The 27,935-nt window shown below is 43.7% G+C and overlaps 1 protein-coding gene and 1 pseudogene across 1 annotated transcript; one reads left to right on the top strand and one right to left on the bottom strand.

Annotated features, from left to right (window-relative positions):
• Positions 1-27,935, top strand: part of LOC115465113 — a 500,577-nt pseudogene that overhangs the window by 19,305 nt on the left and 453,337 nt on the right.
• LOC115464711 (zinc finger protein 260-like) lies at positions 41-16,196 on the bottom strand. The gene is made up of 4 exons (XM_030195076.1): positions 15,948-16,196; positions 15,488-15,614; positions 7,690-7,809; positions 41-3,512 (listed from the first exon to the last, which is right to left on the bottom strand). The coding sequence occupies exons 1-4, from the start codon at positions 15,969-15,971 to the stop codon at positions 1,540-1,542; spliced, it is 2,244 nt and encodes a 747-aa protein (XP_030050936.1). The 5' UTR covers positions 15,972-16,196; the 3' UTR covers positions 41-1,539.

The following is a 27,935-nucleotide window of genomic DNA, read 5'->3' as shown; positions in this document are numbered from 1 at the left end:
TTTTACTAGTAAATCATAAATAAGAGATGTACCAGAGACCAAGGATCACTCCTGTCTCTCCTCCTCCCTCCCAAGAGCCCAGGGATGGCCCAGTAAGTGCTGAAGGGGGATGAGGAGGTGCCGCTGCTGCCACCCTGTTTTTTTTTGTTTTTTTAAATAGGTGGGGTGAAGATAACGGACACTGATCTTATAAAGGGATCAGGGTGAAGATACAAGGGGGCAGTAATGGATTTTTAAGGGGATTGAGAGATGGGGGGCTAATAGTTTTTACCATACAACTTGGCCTTTTAAAAAGATATTTACAAAGTATTTACAAGATTAATGGATAACATAAGAAACTTCCATCACCAAGATCCAAAATCTCCTTGCGAAATCAGAAGAATTTATCTCCTCCTATTGTGAGTTGATCAACAGACGACTGGAAATGCCCCACACCCATATTTTTCTTCTCTCCTGTGTTAATTATGGTTTCTTTCTGTTAGGTACCGACAATATATTAGTTACATTTTGTGGTAGTTCTACCTATTGTTCCTGTAAACTTTTATTTATTAATGTTCACCTCCCCCTGTTTGAAACTTTGAAAGACATCCAATTGATGAAATAGTTGACCCCCCCAAAAATAACCTTTTATGTTAAAAAAAAAAAGTCTCTGAGTCTTGGCTGTGATCTTGTTCCAGCACACAGGGAACAGAGAGCTAACTAAAGACTTCTCTATATAAACTGTTCCACATACTGAGTGAGATTAAGACAGTATCTTTTCAGATCTCCGCCAATTGCTAATTTCTCTAGTGTACCACGCTTTCTCTCAGGAGTAGGCAAGTTCAAAACTTCAGAACATCTCCAGCACCTCCTCTCCTGGTCTCTTCTTTCTCTGTCTCTCTCGTGCTGCAGTATCACTCATTTGTTTTAAAACAGCATCTCTTCCAAAGTTCTTTATATTTATTTGTCCAAAGATCTTAAACTAGCATCAGATTAATTTTCTGCAGAGTTTCCTTTAACAATGTTCTCGCTTCCAAATCTTGGATTTGTACTTATTTGTTTACTTTTTTCCCATCATAACACAGTGGATGAATGTAGAAACAGTCCAACTCTCCCATTTAGTTTGTCCAGTTCTTTCCGCCTGTATTACCAGGCTACATCGAAGCTGCCAGCCACTGAGATGAAGTGGGGGAACAGGTGCCTAGTGGTTACAGCAGCGGCTGAAAGCCAGGGTTCAGATCCCACTGATGTTTCTTGTGATTTTGGGAAGGTCACTTCACCTTCCATTGGCTCAGGTAAAAACTTAAGATTGTGAGGTCTCTGGGGAAAGGTAAATATTTACTGTGCCTGAACGTAACTTACCTTGAGCTATCAATAAAAAGGCTTGAGCTAAACACAAATAAATAAAGCAGACAGCAATAGATGTTTGACCTCTTGAAGAATATTACTTCTTATCTAAATCAGTTTTTTTTTTAAGGCTTGGTTCTCTACTAGGTGGGATAGATAAGCACACAAGTTCCTATATTTAATCTCTATGTATGCTTTCTTTAAATACTAGACTTATTGCACCGTACCCAAGTGTAATTTTTGGTGTTTTTTGAGGGGTGACTTTTGAGTAAAGCTTTTGCCACACTCCGTACATATAAAAGGTTTCTCACCCGTGTGGATTTTCTGGTGGCTTGTGAGATTTGTTTCCCACTTGAAGTTTTTACCACACACGGTGCAAGTGAAAGGTTTCTCTCCCGTGTGGATTTTGTGATGTTTTCTGAGGTGTATCTTCTGACTGAAACTTTTGCCACACTCAATACATGTGAATGGCTTCTCACCTCTGTGGATTTTTTGGTGTTTTGTGAGGTTTGTCTTCTGACTAAAGCATTTACCACACTCAGCACATGTAAATGGTTTCTCGCCTCGATGAACTTTTTGGTGTTTTGTGAGATTTGTTTTCAGACCAAAACTTTTACCACACTCAGGACATATAAATGGTTTCAATCCTGAGTGGATTTTCTGGTGGCTTGAGAGGTTTGCTTTATCCCTGAATGTCTTACCACAGTCACTGCATGAAAATAGTTTTAGTTCAGTGTGAATTCTTTGGTGTTGCGTGAGGATTTTCTTTCTAACGAAGCATTTTCCACATTTATTACATGAGAATGGTCTCTCACCAGTGTGGATTTTCTGGTGAGCTACAAGAGTTCCTTTACTAATGAAGCTTTTTTCACATTCAGAACAAGAAAATGGTCTCTCCCTAGTGTGGATTTTCTGGTGGTCACTGAAGTATCTCTTCCAAATGAAACTTTTACCGCATTCTGTACACATAAACGGTTTAATTCCAGTGTGTATTTTCTGATGGCTTATGAGGTTTGTTTTCCGATTGAAGCTTTTACCACACTCCTTACACGTAAATTGTTTTTCACCTGTATGGATTCTCTGATGGTTTGTAAGACTTGTCCTCTGACTAAAACTATTACCACACACGGTACATGTAAATGGTCTCTCACCTGTGTGAATTCTCTGGTGAACTGTGAGGATTGTCTTCCAACCAAAGCTTTTACCACACTCAAAACATGTAAACGGTCTCTCACCTGTGTGGGTTCGTTGGTGGCTTGTGAGGCTTGCCTTCCAAGTGAAGCTTTTACCACACTCTGTACATGTATATGGTCTCTCACCAGTATGGATTCGCTGATGGGTTGCAAGGTTTATCTTCCGATTAAAGCTTTCACCACATTCCACACATGTAAATGGTTTTTCACCTGTGTGAATTATCTGGTGCTGTGCAAAGTCTGCTTTCCTAATGAAGCATTTTCCACACTGAGTACACGGGAATGGTCTCTCACTAGTATGGACATTTTTATATCTCGAAGAGGGACTCTTCTGAAATAAGAGTTTATTACTTCCACTGCATGAAAACAGACTGTCCCTCAGATGGATTTTTTGGTCTCTTGTAAGATTTGCCTTCCATTTAAATCTTTTGCCACGACCATTGAATGAAAATGTTTTCTGATCGGTCTGTATTTCCTGGTAGTTTGGGAGATTTATTTTATTCACGTTTATTTTTTGTGGTGATAGTCGTTCTTCCTTCCTACTGATATTCTTCTCACACTCAGAACATCTAACAGATCTCTTTTCTGTACATGTTTTCTGTGGTCCCTGCAGTTTTCCCTTCTGACTGAAGGTTTTCCCACAGTATGAACAGGTACATGGATTCTCTTCAATGCCAGGTCTGTGCTGCGATTTCAGCGTTACAGGTTTCCTGAGGAATATCTCACACATATCACATAAACATTTTTGTTCTCTTGTCTGTATTTTCTGCTCCTTCTCTGTATGTGTGACATTACTGGCACTTTGCTCACACGTAACTGGTGAATTTCTTTGCTTCTCTTTTGAGATAAATTGTTTCTCGCACTCTTTACCCCAGTAAGACCATGAAGACGTGTCCTTTGCATCTTTTTTTAGTAACATCTTGTTCCCTTCTGCATTCTCACTGATCTCCCAGTGATGTGTCTCTGTAGTACTCTTCCTGGAATCATTATTTTCTAAATTAAAAAAAGAAAAGAAAAAGAATATACAAAGGTCATTAATACATTTACTATAAACAGTAAGTACAATACAGTAACATAGTAAATGACGGCAGATAAAGACCTATATGGTCCATCCAGTCTGCCCAACAAGATACACTCGTTTTACATGGTATGCGATACTTTATATGTATACCCGAATTTGATTTGTCCTTGCCATTTTCAGGGTACTGACTGTATAAGTCTGCCAAGCACTGTTCTTGTACTAAAATTTCTGAAGTTAACATCGAAGCCCCTTAAAATTTACACTCCAGCCCATCCATATCTATTCAGTCACAATCAGGGCACAGACCGTAGAAGTCTGCCCAGCACTGGTTTTGCTTCCCAATTACCGGTGTTGCCACCCAATCTCCGCTAAGATTCCACGGATCCATTCCTTCTAAACAGGATTCCTTTGTGTTTATCCCATGCATGTTTGATTTCCATTACCGTTTTCATCTCCACCACCTACCACAGGAGGGCATTCCACGTATCAACCACCCTCTCTGTGAAAAAATATTTCTTGACATTACTCCTGAGTCTGCCCCCCTTCAATCTCAATTCATGCCCTCTAGTTCTACTGCCTTCCCATCTCCGGAAAAGGTTTGTTTCCAGCTTAATACCTTTCAAATATCTGAACGTCTGTATCATGTTATCTGTTTTTCCTGTCCTCCAAGGTAGTTCAGGTCAGCAAGTCTCTCTTTGTACAGTTTGCAACGCAAATCCCATACCATTTCTGTAGCTTTTCTTTGCACCACTTCCAGTCTTTTTACATCTTTAGCAAGATACAGCCTCCAAAACTGAACACAATACTGAAGAGCAAGAGGCTCTGATGGAAGTGGAAGTCAGATCCAGGAAGGAATAAAGGATTTTCAGGCAACAACAGAGAGAACTCCCCAGTGGGGGACTCCAGTACAGACCCTCTGACTGTGGGGAAAACAATAATCAGGAGAGGATGCCAAAACACTTCTAGGTAAACATTCAGCTGACAGCGGTCAGCCATATCTGGGCACTGGCACTGAATATTCAGGTCTTAGCAGCACCTGGACGTTATCCCCCAGAGTTGTGCACGCAAATCTGGGCGTATTCTGATCAGCGCACACAATTTAAATTATCTTAACAAGTGAATCAGCGCCGCTAATTGCCACTTCAGAAGCAAATATTGACACTAATTGGCATTAATTACAATTTACACGCACAACTTGCTAAGCACATTCTGTAAAGTGATGCCTATAAATTCTTAGATGCAGATTTGAAAAGGGGGCGTTTCTAAAAAGCAAAACGTGCGGTTACAGAATACACCTGGTCCGCGCCTAACTTAGTTGCCGGCATTTACATCAAGTTTTACTTGGCGTAAATGGCCGTGACTAAATTTAGTCGCAGGAACGGGCGCCTAGGCGCATTCTATAAGCCATGCTTAAATTTAGGTGTAGTTTATAGAATAAGCCTAGGGGTATTATTTTGCAGCACCAATATTTTAGGCATGATATATAGAATCTGGCCGTATGCGGGTATAGCCGATATTCAGTGCCGTACCAGGATAGCTAACTGGGCAAAAGCAGGAATGCTATTTAAATGGTCCTACTTCCCAGTAAGCTATGTGGGCAGCAACATCAAATATCGCTGGCACGTGTAATGCCAACCCCTGGGTCAAGACTTATGTGACACTGTGGAACACATTTCTACGGCTTTATGGTCAAGATATTGAGGGGGGGGGTGATGAAGAGGATCCAGAATCTTTTTAAATTTTAGGGCCCTGTTTACTAAGCCGCGTTATAGGCGAATTAACGTTTTTTACGCGCGTTAACCATGTATGCGTGTTAACAGTGTATGCACCTACAATATCCCTATAGGCGCCTACATGGTTAGCGCATGCACTGATTGTAGGCGCGTTAAAAAACACTAATGCGCTTATTTTGCTGCTCATTTAACAATACAAATGTAAACATTTTGGTTATAGTGGAATGGTTGGAGGGGAGGGAGGGAGAAAATGATAAAAACATTGATGATAGACGTTAATGTATGATGTATCACTTAAAATGTCAAATTTAATGGCTATGTTTAAAATATTGAATGATCAATAAAAACTGTTGAAACAAACAAACAAACAAAAAAAAAAAACCACTAATGTGCCTTAGTAAACAGGGCCCCTAGTGTACTACTGACATTTAGAGTGGATTGGACCCCTGCCAGAGTTGGGAAAGGGGGCAGGCCGTGATGTGGGGAAGGATGTACGAGCGTGAGTGTTGTGCTAGTGGGATATAGTAAAAATATCTCCGTAGGATGTATAACCCATTATCCTTCCGAGCCCTCTGGATAAGAGTCCACCGAGGGGTGGGGGGGGGGGGGGAGAATTTACTCTTTTGGTTCCTTAGACAAATGTAGGCACATCAAGTGTTGGATCTGATTGGGCATTATTTTACTCTAGCCTGTATTTGAAGGTAATGTGTTGATTTAGTTTCAAATGCAGTAGAATAAACCAAGTATTTTATTTATTTATTACATTTGTATCCCACATTTTCCCCCATAACAGTAGGTTCAATGTGGCTTACAGGTTCCGGAGAGGAGAGTACCAACTCTGGGAATATATACAGAGTGGAAAATAGAGTAACAGTAGGTGCAAGGAAGCTGATAAGGTTCCGGAAAAGAGAAAAGTAATCCCAATGAGGCTGATAAGTCTACGCGGATGGGACTACAGCGTCTACTGAGCAATACAGAGTAGGATAAGGGTAGAAGTACACTTAATTATAACTGGAGTGGTATAATTGGAGTGGTAACATTCGTACAGTTTGAAGTAATAGGATTATGTGGAAGGGGTATTGTTCATTTCTTACTACTACTACTACTACTTATCACTTCTGGGTAGGCTTTCCGGAAGAGGTAAGTCTTGAGGTCTTTTCGGAATTTTAGATGGGTGTTCGCAGTTCTAATGTTTCTAGGTAAAGCGTTCCAGAGCTGAGTGCAAATGTAGGAAAAGCTGAATGCATATGTTCATTTGTATTTTAGTCCTTTACAGTTTTGGTAATGCAGGTTTAGAAAGGTTCTTGATGAGTCGATGATGTTTCTAGTTGGTAAGTCGATAAGTTCGGTCAAAGTATTAAAAATAAATCACTGGCACATGCCTGCTTAAATTGTTTTGAATGGAATCCGCCTGGGCGGAGAACTCTGAGATCCTACGGAGAGCAACAGAGAAGAACGGAGTGGGAAATGGACCACACGGACTCCAGAGAAAACAAGGACAATCTGGATGCTTGAGAAGACCCGACACAGTACTGTGTTTCGGCCGGCGGTCTGTCTCAGGGGTCTAAAAACAGATACACATTTAAATATAATGAGTGACCATGTATACAAAAATAATTATAAATCTTCTCAAGGATCCAGATTGTCCTCGTTTTCTCTGGAGTTCTTGGTCCATTTCCCACTCCATTCTTCTCTAAATTGTTTTGAATATCTCTAGGTCACATGTTCAGCACTGCGTGGTCTAGTAGCGCTATACAAATGTTAATAATAATATCAGGCCCTTCCTGTTTAAGTAAAATAGAGAACTACAAAATGACAATACAGAGTACGGGAGACCCAAGCTCAGTAATGTGGTTATAAGCTGGCTGAGTGACAGACAGCACATGCAAGAAAAGCAGGGTAATCAATGGAGTGCCCCAGTCCTGAAATCAATTGTGCTCCATATTTTCATTAAAAAAATATTGCAGGGGAGAAAGTGATATCATTGTTAAATACAACTGCCCGATTAATATTTAAGGTATCTGAGTACGGTAGAGCCACACCACTGTTGCTGCACGTATCGTTTTTAAGCTTTGTTGCCTGTTTTTTAAAATCGTGTACGGTGAGGCGCCTGCTTATATGACAAGTTTCATTCGATTATCAGTTAAAAACGCTAGTCCTGGATCTAGACGTTTTTTTTAATTCTTCAATATCCAGATCCAAAAGGGTAATGTATAAGAAATTTTTCTCTAGTTCATTTGCATACCTGGTGGCTACTGCAAGGGTTGAAGCTGCTGTATAAGGATGAAGGAGTCTCCATCCGTGAGTGATGAAACATCTCCAAGGAGCTTGTAAAGGGGTCTCTGTATTTCCCGGTTGCTCATTTCACTCTTTAGCTCAACAGTTTTACACCAGGCCCTCTTATTACTGGACTCACCTGAGCAGCTGTTTTCCCCAGTTTCTCTTTCCTCTGATCTTGGCTCATCCCTGATGTATGGCTCTTCCCCTCTTTCAATGTGGGATATAATATCAGGGGTGACATTCTGAGAGCCTGTTCCTGGGTAAAGAACAAAGTATTAGGCTTTGTACAGGAAGTACAATGCGTTTTCCTGTTCCTTCGCTGGACACACCCCCTTCCCGTCCAGATTCGCTTTCAACTTACATCCATAACCTCAGGATTGCCCTCCAACACATTACTGCTGCCCGCTCCTCTTTAAATCACCTTGTTTTCCCCTCTTTTCTAGCATGCCAAGCAGGTGACCTGGTCTACCGGAAGAATTTGACACACAAGACCCGTAAAGATCCCATCTACACTGGACCTTACCGAATTAAGACTGTTACCCCTATTGCTGCATTACTTGAAGGAGATTTGTCATTCACCCACCTGAAGGATCTTTGACCCTGTCCATCTGACCTTTTCTCAACATCGTCTGTGCTTCCTGTTCCACCAAAAAACAACAAAGAGTCCAAATCTCCCGCAAAAACACACACAGGGAACCAACAAGTCAAGCGGAAGATATCCAGAAGGACCAGACTGAAGTCACAGATGCTAAAAGCCAAAATCATTTATTGGGACCCAACATGGACCTCAGGGGTCTTCAAATTGGCAGATACAGATGATCCTTCCAAAAATACTTATGGAATAAAACGATCTGGACAAAACTCAGGATAGAGAGCGCTAAGACTGTCCGAATACAGCACAGGCTTCCAAATCTGTGAGAAAGCCTACTGTAGCAAAAAAACAAATAGTAGCATTTTTCCTACAGTAGGCTTTCTGAGTTTTGTCCAGATCGTTTGGGTCCCAATACATTATTTTGGCTTTTAACATCTGTGACTTCAGTCTGGTCCTTCTGGATATCTTCTGCTTGACTTGTTGGCTTCCTGTTCCACCTCCTCTTCTTTTTTAGTTAGAAAATACTTGGTTATAAATTAATTCGATTTTATTGGTTGCATGTCTTTTATTGATTTGTAATGTTCCTGGGATTTGCCTAGTTTGCTATTTTTGTCAGCCACACTGAACTTTGCTGGTATGTGTGAGATACAAATGTCATGTAATAATAATAATAATCATAATAAGCTGAGCTGGCAGCCTAATCCCCTCAAGCTTTGGGGGGATGAGCAGAACAGACCAGTCAATCTATCAACTATAAAATCAACTATTTTTGAGAAACGGAAATTGCTAGTACACAGAGGATGACAGAATGCAAAACAAGGCAATTTAAAATAGTATTTTGGGACTGAAGAGAGGAAGGCTGAATGAGAATCACAAGGTGTGTTTCCAATGCAAGAAGCCTTGTCTGATGCAGAAGTAGAGATCGCAATAGGACAGGCCTCACAAGCACAGAATAGGGTTGCAAACAGCTCCAGACAAAGAGGGTGATCAAAACTGGGGGTTTCAGTTTCAACTGGAACCAAATTTGCAGCTCATACTGGTTCCAATCTCAAAATGACTGCTGCAACCTCCCACAGCAGTCTCATGAGGCTGCCACAGGACGTCACGGCAGCCATTTTGACTGTGGAGCAGGACAGGGGCAGGTGCTAGTGTGGAGTGCTCCTGCTCCAAAAAGGCCACTAGATCACCAGTGGGGAGAGGAGGAGATGCTGGATCCCAGGTGGGGGAGAGAGAGACCAGACCTGAGGGTGGGGAGAGGGGGAGAGATGCTGGACCCCAGGAGGGAATGGAGGGAGGAGAGACAGACCAGACCTGGGGGGAGGAGGGGAACAGAGGGGGAGAGAGATGCTGGACCCAGTCATAAATTTGTTATAAATGGACCAAATGCAGCCGGCGAAATACTAATTCGAGCTGGCCATCTCGTAGCCCCCGCCCTGCCTTCTGTACCCTGCCTTGAAGTTTGGCCGGCTCCACGACGGAAGGCAGTTGGTGCGGGCCAAAATTAGCTTTTGATTATACCGAATTGGCTGGGTTCAGGAGATTGCCGGCCATCTCCCGATTTATGTCGATGGCCAGCGATCTCTTTTGAAAATACGCTGGATAGTGTATACAGGTATTTATTTGTACCTGGGACGGTGGAGGGTTGGGTGACTTGCCCGGGGTCGCAGGGAGCTGCGGTGGGGGTTGAACCCAGTTCCGCGGGTTCTCAGCCCTCTGCACTAGCCATTGGGCTACTCCTCCAGATGGTGCTGAGATTGTGATCCAGATAAAGTACCTGCTTATAGTGTGTAAACCACTTTGGTTGTACCACAGAACGGCGGTAAATCAAACCCATGACCATTTACCCTTTGACCCTTTGCTGGTCATACAGTCTGCCTCCTTCCAGCTGATTCTCGCTATCTGTGATTGTTTTAATAAAACTGCACATCTCTTCAGACTGAACTGCTGAACAGAAGCCTGGGCCAGGTAAAAATTGTTCTAGCTCCATGTATTTTCTAGAGCTCAGGAATTCGGACCGTTTGTTTCTTCCTGTTTTTCTGGGGGTTTAGGGAAACCTAATAGACCTTTCCTGCCTTCTTCCTTCTCCTTTACCCCTCTTCTCATTCCATGACAGGGCTTTCATGTCACTATGTACATGTAATTTTTTTTTATTACAATGCATAGAGAACCTAGCCAAAAATATTTTTAAAAAACCCATAAAAATGTAGTTTTGATAATTTTAATCATTTTGCTTTGCTGTAATCCTTCTCTTATTATTGTTGTTATTTAATTTTTTTTTTACAGAAGCAGGACACCACAAAAAACCTCCCCCAAAAGGTAAGTTCAAAAATTGGGTAAATTTGTTTAACAATTTATCGTTGCTTAAGGCCACATATTTGAACCATAAAAATTTGCAAACAACGGGATCAAACAAGGCTTCCTCGCCCACCCTGAGGGGAGACATGATAGAGGTATATAAAATAATGAGTGGAGTGGAACAGGTGGATGTGAAGCGTCTGTTCACGCTTTCCAAAAATACTAGGACTAGGGGGCATGCGATGAAACTACAGTGTAGTAAATTTAAAACAAATCGGAGAAACTTTTTCTTCACCCAACATATAATTAAACTCTGGAATTCGTTGCCGGAGAAAGTTGTGAAGGCGGTTAGCTTAGCAGAGTTTAAAAAGGGGTTGGACGGATTCCTAAAGGACAAGTCCATAAACCGCTACTAAACGGACTTGGAAAAATCCAAAATTCTAGGAATAACATGTATAGAATGTTTGTACGTTTGGGAAGCTTGCCAGGTGCCCTTGGCCTGGATTGGCCGCTGTCGTGGACAGGATGCTGGGCTCGATGGACCCTTGGTCTTTTCCCAGTATGGCATTACTTATGTACTTATGTACTTATGTACTTATGACTTTTTCATATTAATTTTCAAAAAATTAATGGAGGAAGGGAATAACTGCTTTTTGGACTTTATGTTTAAATCTTTTTTATTAAGAACAACAACAGTTAAACATATTATACACTGAGAGATATTCAACCAAGTAACAGTATGCTAGTTCAAATCAGCTTGTGAACATTTTCTTTATTTTCCCCCCCCCTCCCTCCCCCCGTCCCCCTCCCCTCCACTCTTCCCCCCCCTTCCCCCCCTTCCCTTCCAGCTATGTTCAAGCCAGTTTCAAACAGTGCTACCATCCATAGGGCATTCGTTCAAGACATTGGGATTAAGAACATTCTTCCTCCTGAGGCAGTAGCTTATAAGCACGACCCACTGCCCAGGGCTTTGTTTCTCATAGCCCTTCATCTACCATCTCCATCTTTACCATGAATCATACAGCTTTATTGTTCATATCAATATCCTTAGCAGACTAAATCCATTCCCATATGGTCAAATGTCGGCGGTGCATGTCTCAGCTTCGTCCCCCCCCCCTCCCTCTCCCCCCCCCCCAGTACTTCTCCCTACTCATCATTCTCTCTTACTCCACATTCATTCCCATTCATTCCAACTCATTCAATACCTGACTTCTAACTCTGGGCGCTACAACATTCAGGTATGCAGTCCAAATGTTTATGAAATGCTTCCTTCTTTTGGGGGTAAATCGCGCACCTCTGGCTTCCCACATCATAAGCGCGTGCAATTTATTCCTCCAATACCAGTAGGAGGGCGGTATGTCCTTTATCCAATGATTCAATATGCATTTCTTCCCCAGAATGCAAGACTTACTCAGAAATAGCTTCTCTTCTTTTGTACCCCGTGCCCATACTCTTGGCGAGCTAAACATGATTCGTTCAAAAGTGAGCTGTATTCTACACTTCAGAACCCTTGACACAAACCGGGCAAGAGCTGTCCAGAAACCCCGAATTCGCTGACACTGCCATAACCCATGTGCCAAAGAAGGCATTGCCGCTCCACACTTCCCGCATCTATCGGCCTCCACTATCCCTGCATGCCATGCTTGCTTGCCAGAGAAGTATGCTCTATGTATTGTTCTAAAATGACATTCTTGCAGTTCAGCACTATGCACTACTCCTGTCATCCCTTTTAGTGCTATGAGTACTTTCTCTATCGCAAATGAACTTCCCAGCTCCTGTTCCCATCTCCCCACTACCTCCTTGACATCTTTGGGGGGTTTTAGATCCTTCAGCGCCTTGTGAAACCAGGAGATTGATGTTTGCCCTAATGCATCCCCTTGCAGAAAGTCCCTAATCTTTGCTTTTTGGACTTTAAACAGTTACATATACTCAGCATTACTTCTTTGCCTACATTGGGACACCATTTATCATTTATTTTTATGAACTGTGTACTTCTTTGGACATTTTGGACATTCTTATTTTATTACCACCCCCTCTTCGTTTCTTGTAGCTTATACTTATGTTTCTTATCATGCTTTCTACTTCATTTTGTACCTGTATCATTGAACCGGAGCTTTGCGGTATTGTGTAAGCCACATTGAGCCTGCAACTAAGTGGGAAAATGTGGGATAGAAATGTGTTAAATAACTAAATAATTACTATGGCTTTCATTCCTCAACAAAAATAAATAATTTCCAACACAAAGAATGCTTTAATGTCGTTTTATACAGTTATTAACCCAGCACCTCATATGAATATGTGGAAACAGCAGCTGGCCAGGGCCTGAGGTCCAGGGCCAGGGACTGGGACAGACCAAAGGTCCATCAAGCCCAGCATCCTGTTTCCAACACTGGCCAATCCAGGTCACAAATACCTGGCAAGATCCCAAAAAAGAACAAAACATTTTATACTGCTTATCCCAGAAATAGTGGATTTTCCCCAAGTCCATTTAATAATGGGCTATGGACTTTTCTTTTAAGAAGCCATCCAAACCTTTTTAAAACTCCGCTAAGCTAACTGCCTTTACCACATTCTCTGGCAACGAATTCCAGAGTTTAATTATACGTTGAGTGAAGAAACATTTTCTGTGATTCGTTTTAAATTTACTGCTTTGTAGCTTCATCGCATGCCCCCTAGTCCTAGAATTTTTGGAAAGCATAAACAGACGCTTCACATTCACCCGTTCAACTCCACTCGTTATTTTATAGGCCTCTATCATATCTCCCCTCAGCCGCCTTTTCTCCAAGCTGAAGAGCCCTAGCCGCTTTAGCCTTTCCTCATAGGGAAGTTGTCCCATCCCCTTTATCATTTTCATTGGCCTTCTCTGTACCTTTTCTAATTCCACTATATCTTTTTTGAGATGATGCGAACAGAATTGAACACAATACTTGAGGTGCGGTCGCACCATGGAGCGATACAAAGGCGTTATAACATCCTCATTTTTGTTTTCCATTCCTTTCCTAATAATACCTAACATTCTATTTGCTTTCTTAGCCGCAGCAGCACATTGAACAGAAGGTTTCAACGTATCATCAACGACGACACCTAGATCCCTTTCTTGGACTGTGACTCCTAATGTGGAACCTTGCATGACGTAGCTATAATTCGGGTTCCTCTTTCCCACATGCATCACTTTGCACTTACTCACATTAAACGTCATCTGACATTTAGACACCCAGTCTCTGAGTCTCGTAAGGTCCTCTTGTAATTTTTCACAATCCTCCCTCCCAAATTATAGAATCCACTTGGATTTCAGCATGGATCTCTAGGCGCACTATATAGAATCTGGGGGTAAAATGTTTTACTTTATTAAAATATAGTTACCAATATTTATGATTTGTATAATCTATTTTTTTATGTCTTTTTTGGTCAGGGGCCCTTTTACAAAGGTGCGGGAGGGCTAATGCATACTGCAGGGGGTGTTCCAGGCGATAAACGATAGCACAACCACGCTGGCGCGTGCTGCCTAGTTACCATGCAGGTAGCATGTAAGCCTTTACCGATAGATCAATGGGTGGCAGTAAGGGCTCAAGCGCTGGGAAACAGAATTAAATTTGGCGCACGCCCATTTCCCGGCCCTTTAAAAAATTGCCTTTTTCCCAGCCGCGGTAAAAAAATGGCACAGCACACACCCAAAAGTCGCACCCACACTACCGTAGGCCACTTTTTACCGAGGATTTGTAAAAGAACCCCTTTTAGGAGTTGCCTAATGGTTAGTGCAGCGGGCTTTGATCTTGGCAATCTGGGTTTGATTCCCACTGCAGCTCCTTGTGACCTTGGGCAAGTCATTTAACCCTCCATTGCCCCAGGTACTAAAACTTAGATTGTGAGCCCTCTAGGGACAGAGAAAGTACCTGCATATAATGTGTACAGCAGTGCGTACATCTAGCAGCGCTATATAAATGATTATTATTATTAGTAGTAGTTATCACTGTGGGGAAATGAGATAGAGGATCAGCATGGAGATGGGATTTCAAGGAAGGAAGGAGAAGAAAAAAGAAAAGGTACTCACTCCTGGGGGGCAGAAGGGAGCAAGAGATGAGGGAGCAAGGGAAAGTATCAGGAATAGTGGAAAGAGTATGAACTGGGGTGGTGGAAGAGAAAAAGGGAAGGAGATGGGCATGTACACTCTCTCTTTCACACACACATAAACACTAATCCAAATGCTTGTATCACGGTAGGGCGGATGCATTTAAGAATGCACATTCAATTCATTTGGGTGCCTAAATAGTTAAGCAAGCAAATCACCTCTACATGCATATACCTACAAATTAACCCATGTATAATCATTTGTGTGCATATATGTGTGCCTAAAAACACCAAATCGGTCAAATGAACATGAAAATATGCCCAAAAATCAGGAAAAATTTGTTTTCAACAAGCTCAAGTCAAACTTTGTTTTGGCTATGCACACCTATACTGTATCACACATTTGGCATATCCAAAATGCTAAATCCCTCTATTACCCACCTACGTCCAGTGCTGATTCCACTTTCCCCTATACACACAGATCCTGTTCACCCCCATCCTTCTATTCCCAAACCTCTCTATTTATTTATTTGGTCAAAACACTGCCAATATAGCAGTTCACAAAGCAGAATGCAAATGGCACAGAGCCAACCAACTGAAAACAGCATGTATGATCAACAATGAGCACTAGATCTACCAGAAGAGGGCAGGGATGAAAAGGTCAAAAATTCAAAACCAGAACAAAAGTCCAAGACCATAACAGTAGCCAACAGCCATGGTACGAAAGGGAGAAAATATAACACTGAAAATGCCAAGAACCCCACCAAACTTAATTAGATGCTAGAAAGGGAACAGAACAGCCAGGTTTTGACACTTTGATTTTACAAGATGAAGCCTCCAATCTGATGTCCTTTATTGCTGACAGTAAGAAAAGTGATCACTACAGCACTCATTTTCATAGTAAATAACACCAGGAAACCAATTGTCTTACTCCTGATGACTCATGACAGCTAATAAAACATTTTTAATTATCCCTTACCGAGTGACATCAAGGTCTGATAATTTTCCTTCATCACATCCTTGTAAAGTTCCTTCTGCCATGCATCCAAATCCTTCCACTCTTCCTGAAAGAAATAGATGGCGATGTCCTCAAAGGTTACTGGGATCTGAAACACAAACCCTTCCACACTCAGCACCTTCTGCATCAAGTACATCAGGAAATCTCCCAGCACTGGGGCTCAGAAGTTCACAATCACATAACAGTTACTCCCAGAGCAGGATTATCACAAATTGAAAACACTTACACAGATCCTGGGTCACAAAAGATCATTTTGTGAGAGACCCCTGCCCTGATTTCTCTACTTACAATCAGGGAGGGTCCCAAAGTACTTTTTCTCAGCCTCAAGTCTGATCTGGGACCTAGTCAGGGCCAGCCAGCTCTGCAGTGTCCCAGAAAAGCTGCAGCAATTTTGTATAGAGAGGTTGGGACATTTTCCTACCTGAGCAGAAGCTCCTGTGGGCATCTTCCTCTCTGCTTTTGCTGCTTTGCAGGATTAGAAATGACTTGAAAGCTCGTCCTCTTGCGGAAGAGCTGAGGTAACTTCTACAAAATAAAAGAAGACGCTGAGACTTGAGGCTGGATATTTGTAGTTTCAAATTGTTACTGTTAATCTACATATTAGACGCCATCTAATAGTTGGTGACAGGGGAAAAAGACTTTGTTTTTGTCTACTGTATACAGCATGCCCTCTTCCTGCTGGACGCGGACTAATGACATCACCTGAGAGAACGTTCTGAACGGACGGAGGTCGGATTAAGAACACTCGTTGGGTGGCAGGCACGGAGGTTTAATAGACAGGAGTGGAAGTGACCCTATCTACTCCACTGCAAGCAAGGAAGCCAATTTGGTTAATCTCTGTTTCCACTTCCCCGCGCAGCCGTCATTGCCATACACTCAAAAACAAAGCAAGCTGCTGCATCCACGTTGTCGTTCTTTATTGTTGGTCCATCTGTTAGAAGTCTAAATCTGTTTCAGTTGGATAGGCAGTATCTCTCCACACTCGTCCTTCCCTACACCCCTTCCCGTGCACTCCGCTCCATGGATAAATCCTTCTTATCTGTTCCCTTCTCCACTACTGCCAACTCCAGACTTCGCGCCTTCTGTCTCGCTGCACCCTACGCCTGGAATAAACTTCCTGAGCCCCATCCTTGGCCACCTTTAAATCTAGACTGAAAGCCCACCTCTTTAACATTGCTTTTGACTCGTAACCACTTGTAACCACTCGCCTCCACCTACCCTCCTCTCTTCCTTCCCGTTCACATTAATTGATTTGATTTGCTTACTTTATTTATTTGTCTATTAGATTGTAAGCTCTTTGAGCAGGGACTGTCTTTCTTCTATGTTTGTGCAGCACTGCGTACGCCTTGTAGCACTATAGAAATGCTAAATAGTAGTAGTAGTAGTAGTTTAAAAGGTGGACAAAAGATTTTTTTTAACTTATTGGACAGCTTTTTATTTGAAAGCTTCCCATATGTAGATGTAAATCATTAAATAATTTAATATCACTAAAACATCTTCAAAAATTATTGTAGCTGGTAGAAACTGCAATTATAAACTCTGTAGTTTTTGTGCTCATTTTTCTTCACTGTTCTTCATACAATACAGATGGCCAGATTTCAGTGATGATATTCCGTTTCCTGATGGGTTCACGTTAACAGTTGTAGTCTGCCTTGGGAAGCCTGGTGTTATAAAGATGAAGAAATATATTGAAATTAAATGGAAGTATAATTAATTAAACTCTTCTTTCATTGGGGCAGCAATGGGAATCAAACCCACTTCCCCTGGTTCTTGGGCCACTGCACTAACCATTAGGCTACCCCTCCACAGAGAAGCAGACAAAAACTGGGGACACTGAAGGCTAGAAAACTTTTCAATTTCTGAGAGAGAAGCTAGAGAATCTCAAGACCCAGTTCAAAGCCTTATGATCTGTTTATATGTCTCACATAGGATCTATCATCTAATAAAAGCTGAGGCTGACAGGCTGGTTTGGGTTTCCTGTTGTCTGTTACCCTGCAGTGAGGACGAATCTCAAATTAGATAAAACAGGTCACTATAATGTTTTCCATACTGTTTCAGGTATGAAAATGAAAATGGTATTCATGGTTTCAGTACCCTTCTCCACCACCGCCAACTCCAGGCTCCGCTCATTCTGCCTCGCCTCACCCTATGCTTGGAACAACCTTCCTGAGCCCTTACGCCAAGCCCCCTCCCTGCCCGTCTTCAAGTCTTTGCTTAAAGCCCACCTCTTCAATGCTGCGTTCGGCACCTAACCCTTACCGTTCAGTGAATCCAGACTGCCCCAATTTGACTGCCCCTATCGGACCGACCATTCACTTGTCTATTAGATTGTAAGCTCTTTGAGCAGGGACTGTCTCTCTTTGTTAAACTGTACAGTGCTGCGTAACCCTAGTAACGCTCTAGAAATGTTAAGTAGTAGTAGTAGTATTATGTAGGAAGTCATACTGGTAGACATGTGTGATGTTTACATATGTAAATGTGCTATACCTATTACTGCTGATTTTGCAATGCCACTATTAACTATTCAAATATAGAAAAGGAGTGGGTTACACAGATTTGAAGGCGCTTGTTTTGGATCCTACAAAAACATACATGTTGTGATAAGTAAGAGGGTGTCCTATATGGTGTAGGCCACTAGAGGGCGCTAGCAGCAGAAGTGGAGGGTGCTAGGACCGGGGAGAGCCCTGGGATGTCCACAGATGTGGGAGGTTATGGGCTGGGTCCTGTGTAGCTAATTAACCACTTTATACCCCACCTGAGTTGTGAAAGGAAGAGAGGTGAGCTGGCAGGAGAAGAAGAGAGAGCCCCTGGAAGATACTGGCTAACCCTATGGACTTGTGGTGGACTGTGTGTCCAAAGGAGATCAGCAGGCTGAAAATCCTGGGGTAAGAAGTCCCTAAAGCATTAGTGTTTGACTGTGTGTCCTCAGTACTTATAGGAACTGTGTGTTCAGTGAAAGGACTGGGTGTCCAAAGAAGAAAGGACTATGTGTCCAGAACTGTGTGTTCAAAGAGGGGACTGTGTGTCCAAAGAACAAAGGACTGTGGGTCCAAAGTACTGAGAGAAGCAGGCTGCAAAGCCTGGGGTTAGGAGTCCCCAAAGTACTGATGTAGTACTGAGACCATGGATCTTTGTGGGGAGGCTCAGTGTGAAGATCTATGAAAGCATAAAGTATTAAGCTAGAAGGAGTGTGCCCAGGGGCTGGAATAAAGAGTTGCCTGAGAAATATGCAGTTGATGAGACCTATTTAATTTGCTTAGTGGGAACCAGGTCACCCTGAGCTAGAAGGGGTAGCATGCTAATTTGATATGATCTGCATATTGAGAACCAGGTCACCCTGAGTGAGAAGGGGGGTATCACAATTTGTATATTAAAAATGTTCCTCATTGGCTTTATACCTGTCCTGAAGGAAGCATTAGTGTTAGCTATCACCTTGATCGTGACTGAATAGATAGGGATGGGCTGGAGTGTAAATTTTAAGGGGCTTCGACGTTAGCTTCAGAGCTTACTACAAGAACAATACTGGGCAGATTTCTATGGTCTGTGCCCTGAGAAAGGCAAGGACAAATCAAACACAGGTATGACCACTCTAACCTCTTGGGCCGATGCTTTTAAGATGAAATTATATAAAGAGAAAACACAGGGTTTAGTCCTCTCATCTCAACACTCTCCACTCCTCCCAACTACTCTTAGCACCCCAGAGGTTAAACTTCCCATATCAGACAACTTGAAAATCCTTGGAGTAACGATTGATAGCCATTTATAATTTAAAAACCATGCTAAAGTCATCAACAAAAAGCTGTTCAACATAATGTGGATTTTGAAATTAGTGAAATCATATCTTCCCTTGGACACCTTCCGAAACCTAGTACAATCCACTGTACTCACACACGCAGATTACTGCAACAGTGTTGTTTTAGGTTGTAAGTCCCTAATATTGAAAAAGCTCCAGACTTTCCAAAACACGGCAGCCAGACTAATTTGTGGCAAGTCAAGATTCGACAGCGCAACACCTCTTCGAGAGAAGCTTCACTGGCTCCCCATCAGAGAAAGAATTAACTTTAAAGTCCACACAATGATTTACAAGACATTACACGGAGAAGCCCCCACCTACATGAATCACCTTATCAACCTCCCAACCAGGAACAGTTTGACGTCTTCCCGTACTTAACTTAATCTACACCTCCCCAACTGCAAAGGTGTTAAGTACAAATCCCTCTAGCCAGCTTTGGAATGCTTTACCAAGACCTATCCATACTATTAACGGCCTTGTGCCCTTCAGGAAAGCACTGAAGACCCATCTCTTCAAGATAGCCTACCCTAGCGATTCAACCTAATCTAAAGCCTGCCCACTTGATTCTTATCGACGATTGTTATACATTGACCATGTTTCCCATATCCCATATCCATTCCTCTCCATCTTCCTAAACCTACCTTCTAACGCTCATTTCCTTCTGCACCCAATTCCTCCTATGTTCAATTTACTTATCCGTTAACCCCATTAATATTGCGTTTACTACAAATTGTATATTCTTTTTTACAACTTTGTAATTCTTCATATTGTTACTATGTAAGCCGCATTGAGCCTGCCATGTGTGGGAAAGCGTGGGGTACAAATGTAATAAATAAATAAATATATATAGTATCACATACCATGTAAAATGAGTTTATTTTGTTGGGCAGACTGGATGGACCGTATAGGTCTTTATCTGTCATCATTTACTATGTTAATATGTTACCTTGTTTGGACCCAGGGTTGAGGACATAAATTGAGGTTGAAAAGGGTGCAACTCAGGAATAATGTCAGGAAGTATTTTCACCGAGCGAGTGGTAGATATCTGGAATGCCCTCCCGCAAACTGTAACGGAATTTAAAAATGCATGGGATAAACAAAAAGGAATTCTGTTTAGAAGGAATAGCTTCAAAGAAGCTTAGAGGAAATTAGGTGGCAACACCGGTAATTGGGAAGCAAAGCCAATGCTGGGCAGATTTCTACAGTCTGTGCTCTGATCTTGGCTGAATAGATTTGGATAGGATAGGATGGAATGGAATGGAGCTTTTCAGGGGCTTTGAGAAGAACTTGAGAAGTTTTAGAACACAAGGACAGTGCAGGGCAGACTTCTATGGTCTGTGCCCTGAAAATGGTAAGGACAAATCAAGCTCAGGTATACATATTGAGGCAGCCATGAGCAAAGAATAATTATATATATAAGAAATCATATGAAGGGTTAATTCTGTTAAAAGCTTGAAGTTAGAATTCTAACTTTTTACTTTGCAACTGAAGTGAAGGTATGCCAGATGGTTCATATTATTTGAAAGTCTTGCCGGGCTGGGTCAGAAAGGTCAGAAAGACCCTTGTGAGGGATGGATTGCTAAATGCTGGCACAGCTGTAAACTATTATGAATGAACAAAGGAATGAGCCAGACATGCTGAAGTTTAAAAGGCTGAAATACTATTTCAGAAGTTCTTGATATGTAGATTTTGTTATAAGGAAATAGTTAGATTCTAAATAATTCTAGATATTCCTGATGTTTAGATATGTCTTATAAGAATGCTTACTTTAGAATATGTTGTATTCTGTGTAAATTAATAATTCTGTGTAGGATGTTTGTTCAACTCTGTGTTACTTTTAAAATGATCCTTTGTCTGCTGTTTAAGGCTGCAGTGAGGAGATCAACATGTGTTTTGAATTAACTATGGTCTTAGCTAGTTTTGTGAAGGGAGCTGATAGGTGAAAAAGGTCAGAACTAGTCAGCTCTCTTCTCCTTGATTAATTATAGCTAAGTGTAGGACTGGCCTCCTGGAAGTAATAGCCTGATATGTATGCTATTAAGTAAGACTGACTTTTGACCTCTTTAATGAATGCCAGAGTTTAGTTAGTAGGTAGTATGAAGCTGATTAGGAATATGAGAATAACCAATGTTAGATGGGGCCTCTTAGTCTCTAAGGGAATCCAGTTTAAGCTATAGATGAGACATCAATCATAATGAGAAATGTAAGAGACTGGAGACCAAATGTCTGGCATGAGGGGCCCCAGGTCACAGGTCAGTTTAGGATGTCTGGAACCTATGTAACTGATATTTCAAAAGTAATGATTGGTTGAGGCAAGGTAGCCAATCAGTTTCTTAACCAATTGGGAGTAAAGGGGGCTAGGCTAGGAGGAGGGCTTAGGACCCTATTTAAGTGGGAGCAGAAGCAGTTTACGTCAGAAGGAGCTCAGAAGAAAGAGAAGGACAGAAGGAACAGACAGAAGAAGGAGAAGACAGCATAAGAAGAGAAGCAGCTGAGAGAAAGACACAGAGAGCTGAGAGAAAGACACAGAGAGCTGAGAGAAAGACACAGAGAGCTGAGAGAAGAGAAGAGAGCTAGAACTGATGTCTTGCTTTGTTTGCTGGCAAATAAAGAAGATTTCTCTCTCATACTGGTGTGTGCTGTCTGACTCCTGAAGTATCACAAATTCCTATCTCAATTCCTGCAACAATTCTTGGTGGCAGCGGTGGGATGAATCCTGCATTAATCCCAGCACCCAACTGACTGGAGAACATTCGCCGGGTATGTATTCTGTATTTTGTATTGTAATCCTAGCTAGGAAATTGTAAACCAGCCCCTCAAGAAGGAGGGAAGGAGAATCTGATCAATTCTCAGCAAAGGCCCTAGTACCTTCTAGTCGCGGGGACTAGAAGCGAAAACGCTTGAGCTTATCTGTATTTGAGAAATCTGAAATTGTTGGGTGGGATTTTCTGTATGGAATGTGTGATGCGTGAATGCTAACTGAGTGCGGACTTCTTATAGCTGCATTTCCAATTAACGCGAGTTCAATTGGTCAGCAACGGAAGGAAGCGATTGTTGTCTGTCTACCTAGTGTCTCGAGAGTGCGGACCCCTTACTGCACTCTCAAAAACTCCCTCCCTTTTGTGTGCTGTAACTGTAAGCATTATGGGTGGGACATCATCTAGACAAATTGTTACCCCCCTAGATTGTATGCTTAGAAATTTCAAAAAAGGCTTTTTAATTAATGACTATGGACAGACTTTAAGCTCAGGTACTTTAAGAACCTTGTGTGAAGTTGAGTGGCCATCTATGGGAGTGGGGTGGCCCCCTAGTGGCAGCTTAGATATTGAAGTAATCCGGAAGGTCTATAGCATAGTAGTAGGAGAATCAGAATATTCTGAACAACTCCCTTATATAGATTCCTGGGACAGCCTTGTGACTGACCCTCCCTCCTGGTTGAAAACTTATATGGGATCCCCAGTAAAATTCATGTTAGGCCGTGTTCAAAGAAAGATTAGAAAATCTAAACTAGAAGAGGGAAAGAGCCCCAGGAAGCTTACCACCCAATCGGTGGCTTCCGCCCCTACCCTGTCTGAGAAACCCATACTCTCTGATGATCCCTCAGATCTTGAGCCACCACCTTATGGCCCATTGTTGGGGTTCCGTGCCACCCCTAGAGATCCACGCCGCCCAGCCCAAGCCTCTCCAGCACAGGCTTCTCCGGATAGTTCTTCCCCTCCTGTGCCAAACCTGCCACACCCTAGGTTGGACTTTTCACCTGGCCTCTACCCTTCTGTGCCACATCCTCCCCTGTTAACCTCCGAAGACCCACTTTGGGCTCCACTCCCTGACTCCTCAACTCCTGACAGCCCAGCCTCTCCCTCTAGTACCCCTACCCACTCATTAGGGGCCCGGCATCCCTTTCAATGGACTGACTCACCTGTGACCACCTCTCAGTCTATGAGTACCCCTCCCCATCCCTCAGGGGTTCAACACACCTCCACTGAATGGGTTAGACCTGCTGCAACCACCTTTGAGCATGATAGGAGGGTAGCTCCTAGCTCTACCTCAGGTTCCATTCCCACCTCCTCGAGAGTTCTGCCACTTCGTCAGGTAACTACCACTCGACCGGATCCTAATAATCAGGGTCAGGTTATACAGGCACAGGCCTATCAGTATGTACCCTTCACAACCACCGATCTCCTGAATTGGAAGACGCATTATCCCTCTTATACTGAAAAGCCTCAGGCAGTGGTGGACCTAGTGACTAGCATTATGGCCACCCATAACCCAACCTGGACTGATTGTCAACAACTTCTCTTGACCCTCTTCACAACTGAGGAGAGGCGGAAGATTTTGCAAAATGCTGAGGCCATCACGCGAGAGCGTGTTCCCGAGAGGACACAGGACCCAGAGGGATGGGTTAGAGCTCGGTTTCCTCGCGCAGCTCCAGATTGGGATCCAAATGATGGGCAGCACTATGAACTGTTGTCTGGCTATTGCCGGGACTTACTGGAAGGTATGAGGAAAGGCATAAAGAGGCCCATTAATCTGGCAAAGGTCTCTGAAATTCTCCAAGGGGCAACTGAATCCCCTGGGGCCTTTCTAGAGCGACTAATTGAAGCCTACAGAACATACACCCCATTTGACCCTGAAGCCCAAGAAAACCAGAGAATGGTGAATAGCGCATTGGTGGCCCAGAGTATGCCAGATATCCGGAAGAAGTTGCAGCGTCAGGAGGGATTCGCAGGGATGAATACCACCCAGCTAATTGAGATCGCAACCAAGGTTTTCATTAATAGAGATCAGGAGGTGCGCCGAGAGGCTGACCGGAAGATGCAGAAGAAGGCCGACCTTTTAGCGGCAGCCATTACTAATTCCACCCTTAACCGAGGTCGACCTCTAGCTAATGGGAAGCCAAAGTGGGACCCCGGACCACCAGCCAGGGCCCGAGATTCCTTCAATCAATCCCGGCCAAGGGGGGAGAATCCCAGACCAAGATTGGAGAGGGATCAGTGTGCCTATTGTAAGGAAAGAGGGCACTGGAAAGATGAATGCCCCCAGAGGCGCCAGGGACTGAGAAGGGGACCAGGAGATCGAGGAAGCCGAGGCCGAGTTCGAGAGGGAAGATATGAGCCTCCTGAATCTGACATCATCGGGATAGCCGAGATGGCAGAATGGGACGAATAGGACAGACCGGGTTCCTATAAACTGGGCTCCCAGGAACCTATGGTCAAGCTAACTATAGGGAGCCGCTCAATTCCATTCATGATTGATACAGGAGCTGAACATTCTGTTGTGACGGAGCGATTAGCGCCTGTGTCTGGAAAAACTGTCCGAGTGGTGGGAGCCACGGGGGTGCAGAACCGGAGGCCCTTCCTGACAACCCGTAGATGCCAATTGGGCTCACACATAGTCACTCATGAATTCCTGTATATGCCAGACTGTCCAATCCCTTTGTTAGGTCGAGACCTGCTGTCCAAGCTTAGGGCCCAAATTTCCTTTGACTCTGATGGCCAGACTTCAGTCTCCTTTCGGCCTCCGACATCCAGCCCTAAGGGTATATTGAGTTTCTGCTGCCCTCTTGAAGAAGAATGGCGGCTGCATCAGTCGCATGGCCAAGTTGACCTACCCCTGGCAGACAGCTTTCAGGTCAGTGGGGTATGGGCAGAAGATAATCCCCCAGGGTTGGCCCGAAATATTCCTCCTGTACATGTAGACTTACTTCCAAGTGCCCGGCCAATCCATCTTCGCCAATACCCAATTCCCAGAAAGGCTCTGGAAGGGATTCAAGCACATTTGAATCGTCTGTTATCCCATGGAATTATTCGACCTTGCCAGTCTCCATGGAATACGCCACTATTGCCAGTTCAGAAGCCAGGGACTGAGGACTACCGGCCAGTCCAAGACTTACGAGTGGTCAACAAATCCACTATCTCATTACACCCTGTAGTGCCTAATCCATATGTCCTGCTAGGATTGATACCTTCTGGAGCTACCCATTTCACGACACTAGACCTAAAAGATGCCTTCTTTTGTATTCGGGTGGCCCCCGCCAGTCAATTGCTTTTTGCCTTTCAATGGGAAAACCCAGTAACAGGAAGGAAGCTTCAGTATACATGGACCCGCCTGCCACAGGGGTTCAAGAATTCCCCCACTATTTTTGGGACAGCCCTAGGGCAAGACCTTAAGACTTTTAAATCTGAGCCTTCCAGGCGAGTTTTACTCCAGTATGTAGATGACCTCCTGATTGCAGCAGTGACCCAGGAAGAGTGTTTTGAGGCTACTAGAGAATTGCTGGAGCTACTCTTGGATGCAGGCTATAAGGTCTCACGCTCAAAGGCCCAACTCTGTCAGTCAGAAGTGAAGTATCTGGGTTTTTGCATTTCCCAGGGAAGTAGGAGACTGGATGCTAGTAGGAAGCAAGCGGTAGCTGCAATTCCCCAACCCAAGTCCAGAAGAGAAGTTAGGGAATTTCTGGGAGCAGCCGGATTCTGCAGAATTTGGATTCCAAATTTTGCATTGATGGCGAAACCCCTTTACCAAGCCACAAAGGGGGGTGAAAAGGAACCATTTGAATGGGGACCTACTGCTCAACAATCCTTCATTGCCATAAAGAAAGCCCTACTCCAAGCCCCTGCGTTAGGCCTTCCTGATGTGGAGAAACCTTTCTCATTATATGTCCACGAGCGACAGGGGGTTGCTCTGGGTGTGCTGACCCAGATGATGGGATCCTGGCAGAGGCCTGTTGCATACCTGTCTAAACAGCTGGATGGAGTGGCTAAAGGATGGCCAGCCTGCATGAGGGCCATTGCAGCAACAGCCTTACTGGTCCAGGAAGCTGATAAGTTGACCTTGGGGCAAGAACTGGTTGTTAAAGTCCCCCATGCAGTTCTCACCCTCATGGAGTATAAGGGCAACCACTGGTTTACAAATAACCGTATGGTTAAGTACCAAGCTAGCTTGTGTGAGAATCCACGGATACACCTGGAAACAGTGGCTACATTCAATCCCGCCACTCTTTTGCCAGCATCTGAGGGACCACCAGATCATGACTGTATCCAAACTATGGATGAAGTGTATTCCAGTCGACCAGATCTTAAAGATGTTCCATGGAGGGACCCAGATGTAATTTATTTCACAGATGGAAGCAGTTATGTGGAGAACTCCAAGCGATTGGCAGGCTATGCTGTGGTGACAGAGGACAAGGTGATAGAAGCAAGAGCCCTGCCCCAAGGAACTTCAGCTCAGAAAGCAGAACTTGTGGCCCTCATACGAGCTCTGGAGTTAGCAGCAGGACTGGTAACCAACATTTATACTGATTCTAAGTATGCTTTCACAACCCTACATGCTCATGGAGCTTTGTATAAGGAAAAGGGACTTATAAATGCTGCAGGCCAACCTGTTAAGTATGGACCTGAAATACTTCAGCTGCTAGAGGCTGTGTGGGCCCCTAAGAAGGTAGCTGTTATTCATTGCAGGGGACACCAAAGAATAGATACTCCAGTGGCCCGAGGGAACCGCCATGCTGATCGGGTGGCCAAGGAAGCTGCTCGAGGACCCCCAGCAAGTACTGTGACCCCCCTGTTCCAAATTCGACTGCAAGAATGGACACCTATGTATACCCAAATGGAAGAGAAATGGGCTCAAGAAGAAGGTGCAGTAAGGAGACCTGATGGCTGGTTACATCTCCCTGATACCAGAGTTCTGGTGCCACGCCACCTAGCTTGGCCTGTAGTGTCTCAAGCTCATGACCTATCACATTTAGGGAAAACAGCACTAGCCCGCCTACTCAGTCGAGTAGTGGTGCTGGAAGGATTGGATAGTCTGGTTGCCACTGCCTCTGCCCGATGTACTCTCTGTGCCCAGAATAATGCTCATCAGGGACCCCGTATTCCACCAGGAGTTCAGTCTAGAGGACTAACACCCTTTGAGTCCCTAGTTATAGACTTCACAGAAATGCCCAGGAGTGGTAGGTTCCGATACCTCTTAGTCATGGTCTGTACCTTTTCTGGGTGGGTGGAAGCATATCCTACAGTCACTGAGAAAGCCACAGAAGTAGCTCGAGCTCTCCTTAGGGATGTCATCCCCAGGTATGGACTGCCCCTTGCCATAGGTTCAGATAATGGTCCCGCCTTTGTTGAAGCTACACTTCAGGCCCTGTCTCGCGCATTGCGCATTACCTGGAAATTGCATTGTGCCTATCGTCCCCAGAGTTCAGGGCAGGTTGAGCGAGCAAATAGAACCTTGAAAAATAGCCTAGCAAAGATTTGTCAGGAAACCCAATTGAAATGGCCACAGGCATTGCCACTAGCCCTCTTCCGCCTCCGATGCACCCCAACTAAAGGAACAGCCCTCTCTCCCTTTGAAATTGTGTATGGGAAGCCCCCAGCCATTTTACAGGGAATTAAGGGAGACATAGGGATTTTAGGGTCTGCCCAGGTGCAGGAGCAGGTAGCCCTCTTGGGGAAGATAATTTCTGAGCTTCAGTCTTATGTGAGAGAAATAAACCCTGTCCCCTTCCAGGCTCAGGTACATTCCTTCCTGCCAGGGGATAGAGTTTGGGTGAAAGACTGGAAGCTCCAGCCTTTGGGGCCCCGATGGAAAGGACCTTTTACTGTTTTGCTTTCTACCCCT

This window comes from Microcaecilia unicolor, chromosome 1 (assembly GCF_901765095.1).
Source record: "Microcaecilia unicolor chromosome 1, aMicUni1.1, whole genome shotgun sequence".
In the NCBI taxonomy this organism is placed as follows: domain Eukaryota; kingdom Metazoa; phylum Chordata; class Amphibia; order Gymnophiona; family Siphonopidae; genus Microcaecilia; species Microcaecilia unicolor.
The sequence above is the reverse complement of the archived record's forward strand: the minus strand, read 5'-3'. Positions and strand labels throughout refer to the sequence as shown.

Bases quoted from the DNA above. Each gene is read 5' to 3' on its own strand.
- LOC115464711 (XM_030195076.1), bottom strand. From the start codon at position 15,971: ATGCCCACAGGAGCTTCTGCTCAG. The intron at 15,615-15,947 runs GTAGGAAAATGT...TTTGTGTTTCAG, and splicing joins CCACAGGAGCTTCTGCTCAG to ATCCCAGTAACCTTTGAGGA. The intron at 3,513-7,689 runs GTGAGTCCAGTA...TTTTTAATTTAG, and splicing joins TGGGGAAAACAGCTGCTCAG to AAAATAATGATTCCAGGAAG.